Source organism: Primulina eburnea, chromosome 13 (genome assembly GCF_022965805.1).
Source record: "Primulina eburnea isolate SZY01 chromosome 13, ASM2296580v1, whole genome shotgun sequence".
Classification (NCBI taxonomy): Eukaryota; Viridiplantae; Streptophyta; class Magnoliopsida; order Lamiales; family Gesneriaceae; genus Primulina; species Primulina eburnea.
Window position 1 is genome coordinate 2,573,871 of NC_133113.1, and position 12,189 is coordinate 2,586,059.

Sequence of the window (12,189 nt, forward strand, 5' to 3'; positions counted from 1 at the left end):
GCGAAGGAAGATCATCTGACCGACTCGGATGACGACGAGGGACAAAGGGGAGACAAGTCATCGAGCACTTGGTATCTTGACAGTGGATGCTCTCGACACATGACGGGAGAAAAAAAGCTGCTGCAATCCATTCGACCAAAAGAAAAAGGATCGGTGACCTTCGGAGACAACAGCAAAGGGATCATAGAAGGCATCGGCTCAATAGGTATATCTAACTCTACTATTATTGATGATGTACTTCTTGTGAAAGGGCTTAAACATAACCTCCTAAGCATTAGTCAATTGTGCGATAGGGGTTATGAAGTCAAATTCACACCACACGATTGCACTGTATCACTCACAACTGACAAAACCATTAGTTTCAAAGGTTATAGAAGTGAAAATGTTTACAAGGTCGATTTAAAGATTTCATCTTTTTCAAAAATAAAAAGCCTTGTAACATTAAATGTTGATGACAACATTCTTTGGCATAGACGACTTGGTCATGTTGGGATGAGCACCATAGAAAAACTTTTAAAACTTGACCTAGTTTCCGGAATGCCAAAGCTGAATTTAAAATTAGATTCTTTTTGTGATGCTTGTCAACTTGGTAAACACACAAAGGAATCTTTTAAAAATAAAAATTTTGTATCCACTTCTATGCCCCTTGAATTACTTCACCTAGATTTATGTGGTCCCTCGAGGACAACTAGTCTAGGAGGAAAATCTTATGCTTTTGTCATTGTAGATGATTTTTCACGTTTTACTTGGACATTGTTTTTAGCCCACAAAAATGATGCCTTTGATCATTTCAAAATTTTTGTCAAAAAGGTTGAAAATGAGAAAAATCTTTTGATCAAACAAATCCGTAGTGACCACGGAACGGAATTTCAAAATGAAAATTTTTCAATTTTTTGTCAAAGCAAAGGCATTGGTCACAATTTTTCTTGTCCTAGAACTCCTCAACAAAACGGTGTCGTTGAGAGGAAGAATAGGACCCTAGTAGAGATTGCAAGGACCATGCTATGTGAGCATTCTCTACCAAAATATTTTTGGGCTGAAGCAATGAATTCTGCTTGTTACATCATCAATCGCGTATCAATAAGGCCAATTCTCAAGAAAACTCCATACGAACTATGGAGAGGGAGAAAGCCTAACATTTCTTACTTCCGCGCTTTTGGATCAAAATGCTTCATCCACAACAATGGTAAGGACAACCTGGGTAAGTTCGATGCTAAATCGGACAAAGGTATCTTTCTTGGTTACTCTACTTCTAGCAAAGCATATAGAGTCTTTAATAAACGTACTTTACTAGTTGAAGAATCTATTCATGTCATATTTGATGAAACTAACCCTTGCTTGCCTAGAACTGTTGTTTCTGATGATGATGATATAGATATCCTTGGCGAAAAGTTGGAGTTCACAAGCCTAGATGATGTTCCTAAAGATCAAGAGGACGCACCTCTTCCGAAGGAGTGGACTACACACAAGGATCATCCCATGGACCTCATCATTGGTAGCCCATCGAAGGGAGTATCTACTCGCTCTTCTAATATGTGCAATTATCTTGCTTTTCTTTCTCACATAGAGCCTAAGAACATAGAAGAAGCTTTACTTGATGATTCTTGGATTATTGCTATGCAAGATGAACTAAATGAATTTAGAAGAAATAAAGTTTGGAATCTTGTACCTAGACCCACTGATAGACCTGTCATAGGAACTAAATGGGTATTTAGGAACAAGTTAGATGAGCATGGTACAATCACTAGAAATAAAGCTAGGCTAGTAGCTAAAGGATATAGTCAAGAAGAGGGAATTGATTATGATGAGACTTATGCCCCTGTTGCTAGACTAGAATCCATTCGCATGCTACTTGCTTTTGCTTGCTCTAGAGACTTTAAATTGTTTCAAATGGATGTTAAAAGTGCTTTTCTTAATGGTGATTTGAAAGAAGAAGTGTATGTTGAGCAACCTGTTGGTTTTGAAGATGTGCACTTATCTGATTATGTGTATAAACTTGATAAGGCTTTGTATGGTTTGAAACAAGCTCCTAGAGCTTGGTATGAGAAATTATCTACCTTTTTGCTGTCTAATGGTTTTTGTAGGGGTAAAGTTGATATTACCTTATTTACCTTGACTAAAAATAATGATTTGCTGATAGTACAAATATATGTAGATGATATTATTTTTGGTGCTACTAATGAACACTTGTGTAGAGATTTTTCTAAGCTTATGCAGGATCACTTTGAGATGAGCATGATGGGCGAACTCAACTACTTCCTTGGTCTCCAAATCAAGCAATGCAAGGATGGTTTCTTTGTCAACCAAGGAAAGTACATCAAGGAGATGCTAAAAAAGTTTGGGATGGAGTCTTCCAAAGCCTCATCCACACCTATGAGCACGACAGTCAGACTCGACAAAGATGAGGGAGGTAAACCTGTTGACCAAAAGTTATTTCGTAGCATGATTGGCTCCCTACTCTATGCGACTGCTAGTAGACCTGACATTATGTTTAGTGTTTGCTTGTGTGCACGATTTCAATCATGTCCAAAGGAATCACACTTATTCGCCTTAAAACGCATTTTCAAATATCTTTCAAATACTCCAAATCTCGGATTATGGTATTCTAAGAACTCATTTTTCGATTTAAAAGCTTACTGTGATGCCGACTTTGGAGGATATAAGGTGGATAGAAAGAGCACTAGTGGAACTTGTTTCTTTTTGGGAAATTGCTTGGTGTCATGGTTTTCTAAAAAGCAAAACTGTGTTGCACTTTCAACGACCGAGGCCGAGTATATGGCTGCCGGTAGTTGTTGTGCACAAATTCTTTGGATGAAGTATCAATTACTCGACTATGGTGTTACTTTTTCAAAAATTCCAATCTTTTGTGATAATACAAGCACCATATGTCTAACAAAGAATCCAGTTCAACATTCTCGTACTAAACATATTGACATTCGACATCATTTCATTCGTGATCACATTGAGCAAAATGATGTTGAACTTCACTATGTTGACACCAAGAATCAAATTGCTGATATTTTTACAAAACCACTAGATGAATCTACTTTTATTCGTTTGCGTGGTGAACTTGGCATGATTGAGTTGTAAACACTAGTGGAATACTCTCGTACATATTTGTTAAATTGAGGGGGAGTATTATTAATGTGAGCATTATAATGTCGGATAATACAAATTAATTATATTTATCCATAATTATGGCTCAACATTCATTTATGTGCTAAATATTTTAAATTTTGGGTGTTCCTCATCTTGGCTACTTCGGAATCACCGCTCCTATTCGGATGCTCCGTTTCACCTCGGATCCACCGAACCTGTTCGGATCGTCCGAACCTTACCATAGGTTCCAGAACCTCCGATTCACTCTTCGGACCATCCGAACACACATCGGATCGTCCGAACCCCCTTCCGATGTCATTAAATGTTCGCGCCTTCCCATGCCTGATTGTCAGACTTCGGACTCTCCGTTTACGCTTCGTAGCCTCCGTTCTATGATCGGATTGTCCGATTGTGAATCGGATCGTCCGAACTGACTGCCAGATAACCGATCCGTCAAATTCCGGACCTTCCGAACTCATGTTCGGACCGTCCGAACATGGCCTATAAATAGGCGTTCGGATCCTCTGATTTATTTGCTCATTCACTCCTTCTTTCTTTCCCCACACAAAACACTCACTACTCACTATGCCTCCGCGCCGTAACGTAGCTGGCCGAAATGTTCGCCCTCGTCACGGTGCCTTTCACCATGATCTTACCCAACCACCCAACCCTCGTCCTATCCCACCTGAATTCGAAACCCGTAACATTCTGCCTGGTCGTACCCTTCACACCGATTATCTTCGTGCAAATTTCTTTACGTTGATTACTCTTATTGAGTCTCAACGTTGGGGAAACTTCTTTCTACCTTCCGTACCCGATATCATCTACCCCTCTCTCATACATCAGTTCTATGCGAACTTTTCCTTAGTTCTTGGTGGTGATGACACTCGTGTTGTTACCATTGTTCAGGGTCGGTTCATTTCTTTTTCTACCGCCGACCTCTCCACTTGGTTCGATCTTCCTCGAAACGGACCGAGTGAGTTCTTTTCTCAGTCTTGGACTGAGAATGACCCTACTTTTGATCGAGTCACTGCCTTGACCACCATCTTCGGTCGTCCGCCTACTCCTGCCGATGACCGTCCTCATGCGAAGGACCTTTCTCCTCAGCTTCAGCTTGTTCTGAAGCTCATCACTTCTTCTATTGTTCCTCGCAGTGGAGACCTCTCCACTTGCAAATATCTCGATCTGTACATTCTCTATTATTTAGTCTCCCAGCGTCCTTTTAACCTTCCCCGTTTTCTTATGTACGCCATGGAGTACGCGGCTTCTTCTACTCGCGTCTCTTTTCCATTTGGCCGGTTCATTAACCGGATTCTAGCCCATCTGGGCATTGACTTTACAGATGAAGAATCCTTATCTATTTCTCCTCGCGAGACTATCGACCATGATACTGTTGTTAAGATGGGACTCTCTTGGAATCCCGTCTTATCCTCTTGGGTCATCGACAAGGATCGCATCTTTGCGTCCTATCGTCCGACCGAACACTTTCATGTTCCCTTCGGTCTCCTTCCTCCTCACGTTCAGACGAGAGGATTTCCCGCTGGTCCCCCTACTACGGGTACCACTCCTACCCCTTCGGTTGATATTCCCTCTTCATCCCATCAGCGTGTTCCCGACCCTATTAGCACTCCTTTGATGACCATGGATGACCTTCCTCATGGCTTCACTCCGCCTGCTCCCTCTGGACCCTACGATCGGATTTTCGAGTATCTCGAGCGATTGGAGACTCGTTTCGACACTCGTTTTTCTCTTTTAGAGTCTACCTTAGAGCGCCATCATACCGAGACTTCTTCGCGTCTGGATTCCATCGAGGCTGAGATGAGGAGACATAGAGAGTCGCGGGATGCGGATTCTTAGATTATGTTTTTTGTTATTTTTGTTTATTTTATCTTTATGCATCATTGTATAAAAGACTTGCATTTATTAGTGGATATTTTACCTGTTTATTTGTCTCTCTTTATACTTATGTCTTTTTGCTTATCACAAAAAGGGGGAGAATTTATTTGGTTAAAATTGCTGTTAATTGGTTATTAAATAAATTCGCCTTAATTCAACCTCTTAGACTTGTTATTTGATTAAGGGGGAGTTATTTAATAACATTTCGATTATGTTGATTATTGTTATCTCAATTTTTAACCAAGTTTTGTGATCATCAAAAAGGGGGAGATTGTTACGCCTTAAACGCATACAAATCTCGAGGATGAGATTAATGTTTTTAATGCTGTAACATATCCCAAAGTTTTTGTTTTGATGATACCAAAACTTGGATTAAAAATGTACTAATGTTTTATATTGAGGCATGCAGGAAATTAAGAACAGGTTACGTTCGGAAGATCCGACATTCGGTTCGGACGGTCCGAAATTGTGCAATTCAGAAGCAAAATAGAAGCTGTTCGGAAGCTGCGACGAGAGCGTTCGGACGTTCCGAAGACGTGATCGGACGTTCCGAACACAAGCAATCAAATCACTTCAATGCGGAGACAAATTGATATGACTGATTGATCGAGTAAGATTTCGGACGCTACGAAGGACATGATCGGACGCTACGAAGTGTTGAAGATTTCAAATCTCTGGAAACGCGGGAATGTTCGGACGGTACGAACTTGAGTTCGGACCTTCCGAAGCTGTTCACACACTGTCTGAAAGAACTGTTCGGAAGATACGAAGTTTGATCGGTCCCTCCGAAGCATATGTTCGGACCCTACGAAGTCAAGAACGGACGATCCGAAGTCATCCCAAAATTACGGAAATTGATTTCAATCACATCGGACGTTCCGAAGCATAAACAGAAGATCCGAACCTTGGCGTCCAAGACTAGTATAAATAGGCCTTTGAGGATGCATTTTCATATATCCCACTCCACTCTCTTGTCTCTTACAAAGCTTTCTACTATCTCTTGTGTGCGTTGATTAAAAGAGTTGTAATATCAAAAGAGTTGTAGAAAAAGAGTGAAAGTAATACTCTCGAGTGGGTTGTAAAGTTCGTGGCTATCCTTGGAGCCCTCAAGGCCAAGTAGACGCATCGAGGCGTGGTTGTAAAAGCTAGCTTGGAGCTCCTAAAGCCAAGTCGATATAGTGATACCTCGATCCTCATCGAGAAGGGGAGACGTAGACGATTCTTCGTCGAACTTCCATAAACATCTCTATCCCTCTTTACTTTACGCATTTACTTTACTACGCATTTATTTTACGCACTTACTTTACGCATTCATTTTATTTGTGATTGTCCCTCAAGTCTTCCGCTTGCAATTTTTGCAAACTCGTTTTAAAAACGCTAAAGGGCCTAAAAGAACCTATTCACCCCCCCTTTAGGTTCTTCAAAGGGGTCTAATAACTATTTGTGTGTGTATATATATGTATCTATATATTTGTATATATGTATTTAATAAACATTTAACATTAACTTAAATACATTTAAATAAATGGAGATAATTAAATAATTTGTAGTATATTTTATCATTAAATTAAAACTATCACACCTCTTACTAAGGATGTTTTATCCTTCTAAAAATGTATTTATCAAGGGCCCATGACATTATCATGTGCTTTTTAAAAACGTACCAAACGTGGGATAATGCGGATTATTTATCAATATCACCCTTATCTCGTGTACCAAACAGTGCCTAAAAGTATTCAATGATGCTAGTGATCGATTATCCTATATTTATTATCCTACTTCTCATTCAGTTTTAACCAGTGTTCTAAAAAGCATGCTTAACCTCTGCTTAAGTGTGCTTAAGCTTGAAGATCAAAGCTCGACAAAAACTCACCGCTTCGGAGAAAAGAGGAAAAAAGCGGTCAAATTGTAGTTTGAACGAATTAAGCGTAACTAAAGCGATTAATTAAACGTGCTCAAGCACAATTAATTGCATATGTTTATTTTTTATTTTCTTAAAATTTGAAGGTATGTCTTTTTATTTTAAAATAATAAATTATGTTTATAATTTAGATGTTTATTTTATAATATTAATTATGATTAAGCGTGTCTGACAATGATTTGATAAATTTTAACAATTTTTAATGTAGTCTAGTTGTAAAAACAAATAAAGATTGTAATTTTGAGATTTTTATATTTTTATAAATATGAGAATTAATGTATCAGTCTTAAATTTATCATATTTATGTATTATTTTATCTATTAATTGATTTGAGATAATTATAATTATATTAAAGATAAAAAAACACTTTTCACGCTTAAGCTCGTGCTAAACTCGCTTAAGCTTGAAAAGCTTGGAGCTCGACATCCACGTTTCGGGATGCTTCATGCTTTTTAGAACCTTGATCTTAACACATTATCACAACATTACATGTATTTTTAGTGAACATATTAAATCTAGTGATAATTATTTAGTTCAATATATTTATGTTATGAAATCAAAATAGGAAAAACATTTTTTAGAAATTCCTAAATTATTGTTATTTGCTTTTGTTTTAGATCATATACTTAAATTAGATAGTTTACAAGAAGTGCTTACATAATATCACGATTCTTTAGAGCTTAATATGAAAACAGTTTCATTTATCTCAATTATTTTGTTTAATATTAAAACTCATTTATATTATATTTATAATAAATATAACACTAAATATGATGAAAAAAAATATTCTACGTTAACCACAATTCACTAATAATATAATATAATCTTATTCCATTTACAGAAATAAATATAATTAATAACAACTAAAATGGGAAACATCGGAATCATCGGTGCTACATCAATTATATTATGGTAATAATTCAATCCCGCCTCAGTTTTATTCGTAATGGCAATCACCATAAGCTGCAAAACATCAACATAAACATAAAAATTAGGTTAGCAAGAAAAACTAATGATATAGATACATTAGTACTGCAAAAAAATTCAAAATCGTTCAAATTTGCTTATATTTTAAAATAACTAAACAAAATGTATGCAATATGTTATGATTATTTAATTAAAATCCACCATATATGATAATAAACACAATAACAAAAAATCGAGAGAGAAATTTTATTTTTTTACATGGATCTAGAGACCAGTCCGTGACACCGAGTCCCTTCCAACAATCGCCCGTCACACGATAGTAGGAATTGAGTACGAAGGATGCATGGTAGCGCAATTTGTCGGGCGCAAAGCACTTTCCCCCCGGCTTAATCGGGTCACAGTTTACAACCGAGGAACACGCGAAGTTCATAAATTTTAGCAAATCACGGTCAGTGGCAAGGCGGTTCACCAAGCACCATGTACGTTGCTGAAATAAAAATTTGAAATAATTATTTTATATTTGTGTAACTAGCAAAAACGATAGCTAGGAAGAAAGAAAATCACAAAAATCAAAGTAAGAACAGTAGCAACTTACTGGTTCTTGGGATAGACATCTTTCTGCAACCACTGCGAAAAAAATTGAAACAAGAAGCAAAGATATATTTTTCTTTGCCATTTTTATTTGCATAAAGAATTGCAAGTTTTTTTTTTTAAAAAATGTTTTGCAAGTTATATGGGTTTTAATAGGTGCGAAATTAATGGCATAAATCTTTGAATTTTGAAATACCTTAATTAGTCCCTGATTAAAATCAATCTTCTTTCTATAGGAATGATATCATCTGCTAAAATGTATTAACATGCCTGAAATAGTACTTTGAATGTATATAGCAGAAGAATAAATACCAATTAATCTTCATTATTGTAGTAATTTTTCCAATTAATGTGTTATATATATATATATATATATATATATATATATGATTTAAGGTATTTATTCTGAGATTAGATATTGGTGTTTTAGGAGCAATTTGATCTATGGGTTGATTTGAGCTATTGACTATTGTATCCATTTTACTTAATTTATCTTGTATTAATTTTATAAATTCAAAATTATTCTCTTTGATATTTTTAACACTATTTTCAGTTATTTGGTATGGTTTAAAAATTGGGTTTTTGAGTTTACTATCTATAACTGCAGTTTCTATATTATTTTTAATAGGATTAACAGAATTTGAAAATGGATAATATAAAGAATTTTGAAAGGAATATATTTCAAACCAATCAAAAAATAAAATATGAATTTTATATTTATTTGTAAATTCATAGAATTTTTGTTGAATATCTTTTCTTGTATCCATAAATTTTCCAAAAAACCATAATCTTTTTTCTTTATTATGTGTAGCATAAAAGTCTTTATGTAGAAAGTTTTTATCTACTTGGAATTCAGTTTTAATTGTACAATTTGTTTTGAAGAATTGATAATTTGAAGTTTTATAAATTTGATCTTTATTTACTTTAGAAATTTCCCAATTATCAATTGATTTATCAAAATCTTCTATGACTATTTCTTCGGTATTTATTATCCTTCTATTCTCATAAGAAGTTGAAGTAGCGGAGTTAAGAGAAGTAGATCTACAGAAAATTGAATTCATTTTATTAAAATTTGTGTTTCGATTTTTAATTTCTCTCTACAATCCTAAGCAATTCTATGGTTTTACAGCCTTAACGTTAGGACTTACTACCCAGACCTTCTTAGGCAAAAACACTCAAGAGAAATTAAATTGAAATTAATTAATTAATTTACCATAATCAGAATGTTATCTAACAAAAGAGTGTGTCACATATGAGACCGTTTCACGGATCTTAATCTATGAGACGAGTCAACCCTATGAATATTCACAACAAAAAGTAATACTCTTGGCATAAAAAGTAATATTTTTTGCATAAAAAGTAATACTTTTTCATGGATTATCCAAATAAGAAATCGTCTCACAAATACGACATGTGAGACCGTCTCACACAAGTTTTTGCCCTAACAAAATATCTTGATTTTTTTTAAAAATTTTCCGCATACCGTCTCACACAAGTTTTTGCCCTAACAAAATATCTTGATTTTTTTAAAAAAATTTCCGCATCATAGATATTTAAAATATATATCATAGATATTTCATATTTCCATTAAAAAAATTTTAATTTACATACAAAAAGCTGACAAAAAATAAATGGCAAAAACTTGTATGAGACGGTCTCACTGGTCGAATTTATGAGACGGATCTCTTATTTAGGTTATCCATGGAAAAGTATAATTTTTTATGCTAAGAGTATTACTTTTTATTGTGAATATAGGTAGGGTTGACCCGTCTCACATATTAGTATCCATGAGACGGTCTCACATGAGACACACTCAAAATAAATTATGTGGCCAAGAAAAAACCGTCATCTTTTTCGCCATTATTGCTGCATGGATAAGTGTTGGGCCAAACTCTATGTTGGGCTTTGATTGGTGCTCCAAATAAGATGGTGCCTCAAGCCCAATACTTCATCAATTCACGGAGCCCAAAACATGGTCCAATAACAGAAGTTTCACGAGAGGACTGAGTTCTACTCTTATTTGAGTTTTGTTTGTTGATTTCGAGCTCCAAAAACAAACATTAATTTAGTATCGAGAATGAATTTGAGTGCCATTTTTAGAGATTAAATTAAAGATTTTGAACTTTAACAAATCAAAATTAGGAATATGAAATACAGAAATTTATAAAACTTTCATTAATAATTACAGCGCGGTCGTTGTTAGATCGGACGGGTGCAAAAAAACCAGCTTTACAAATTCCCATCGACGACTATTTCAACACACTAATCCCTCTGGGGCAAAACAACAAACACCTTCAACGCAACCCTACTATCATCGGCCATCAGCCTCATATCCTCCGCCCATCTCACAGACTTTATCCCAAACGGCCTTCTCAACAGGCACAACAGACAACCTGGGCTGCCTGAACATACCGAATTCCATCCCTTTCAAGCCCCTCTTCATCTCTGCCAAGCCCACCGCCGCCTTCATCTCCCCCACCATCTTCACATCCACAGCGCCGCCGCCATCGTCGTCTTCGCACCATTCGCGCACCACAGAGACCACGCCCACCACGCGACGTGACTTGGCGCCGGAATGGTAGAAGAAACACAGGTCCCCCAACCTCATGCTCTTCATGTTTTTCTGCGCTTGCCGGTTCTTCACTCCGTCCCACTTCGACAAGCCTCCGTTGGCAGCTTGGTCATCCCATGACCACTCGCCCGGCTCCGTCTTCAGCAGCCAGTAATTCCGAACCTTCCCCATTTCTTGAGAATTCCTCCGGAATTTTCTACTAATTTTGTTTTCGTCTGACAATGATTCTCGGCATTTTGATTATCTACCAGGCGGAAGTTGTAAAGGCGGGATATGTGTTTGGCGCGTCTCACTAAAAATATTAAATCAAAAGATCTTAGACTTGGGGATTATAAATTTTCTCGGGGCTAGGGTCCTAGAAAAAATCCGAAACCGTACCCATTTGGTGATTAATTTTCGTATTTGGGTTCGAGTTCGACCCGAGTTAATTTTTTTTTAAAATTTTCAAAAGATATCATATCGATCTTCCAACACACATCCATAATAATATTAATATTACAGGAAATAACAATAGCTACATTAACAAGTTTAGGTTCGGGATTTCTTGAATTCGTCCCCATCCCAAATTATTTTTGAAGTAGTGATTTGGACAAAAATTGAATCTTCATGAGATCGGATTCGAGATTCTCCAAAGCTAAATGACAAGCCCCACCCCATTGTCAGATGTTCTTCCCCGAGAAAATCGTGGCGCATTTCCTCCCATATAACATTTATGTATTTCATTTATTATTTATTATTTTATTGTTCAGTAGTTGGTTCGAGATAGATAAAATCATATTAAAAGTGAGGGATGATCAAATTTTTTTATTAATCACACAAATCGTTCGAACCGTATTGCACCGCATCGATTTTTCTAATATTTTATAAAAACCACGATTAAAAATAGTAATCATAAACCGCACCGCATTCAGTGTTTGGTTATTTTTTTTGCCAAGAACAGCACTAAACCGCACCGCCCAAACCGTTTAAAATAATATTTGGCCTAAAATTATAATAATTTGTACACAACATATTCAATTAAAAAAAGTCGTCCTTTATTATATAAGTCTCTTCAAAATACTATTCCTACAAAATAAACTTATCTTCATCTTAATTTATTAGATTTTTATTTTTTTTACAACAATATTTTTTTTGAAATTTGAAAATAAAAAATAAAATAAAATAGTGTAAATATCATTTTTAT

The 12,189-nt window shown here is 36.0% G+C and overlaps 1 protein-coding gene and 1 long non-coding RNA gene across 2 annotated transcripts; both read right to left on the reverse strand.

Annotated features, from left to right (window-relative positions):
- Positions 1-7,760: 7,760 nt before the first annotated feature.
- Positions 7,761-8,540, reverse strand: LOC140810573 (uncharacterized). Its single transcript, XR_012113265.1, has 3 exons — positions 8,439-8,540; positions 8,102-8,330; positions 7,761-7,879 (listed from the first exon to the last, which is right to left on the reverse strand). It is a non-coding gene; the product is annotated as an uncharacterized lncRNA (long non-coding RNA).
- Positions 8,541-10,543: 2,003 nt separating this feature from the next.
- LOC140809557 (uncharacterized) lies at positions 10,544-11,325 on the reverse strand. Its single transcript, XM_073167221.1, has one exon. It carries the CDS (start codon positions 11,175-11,177, stop codon positions 10,746-10,748), a length of 432 nt encoding a protein of 143 aa, XP_073023322.1. The 5' UTR covers positions 11,178-11,325; the 3' UTR covers positions 10,544-10,745.
- Positions 11,326-12,189: the final 864 nt, after the last annotated feature.

What these genes read in the sequence shown, in the direction of transcription:
- LOC140809557 (XM_073167221.1), bottom strand. Translation starts at nt 11,177, where the DNA reads ATGGGGAAGGTTCGGAATTACTGGCTGCTGAAGACGGAGCCGGGCGAG.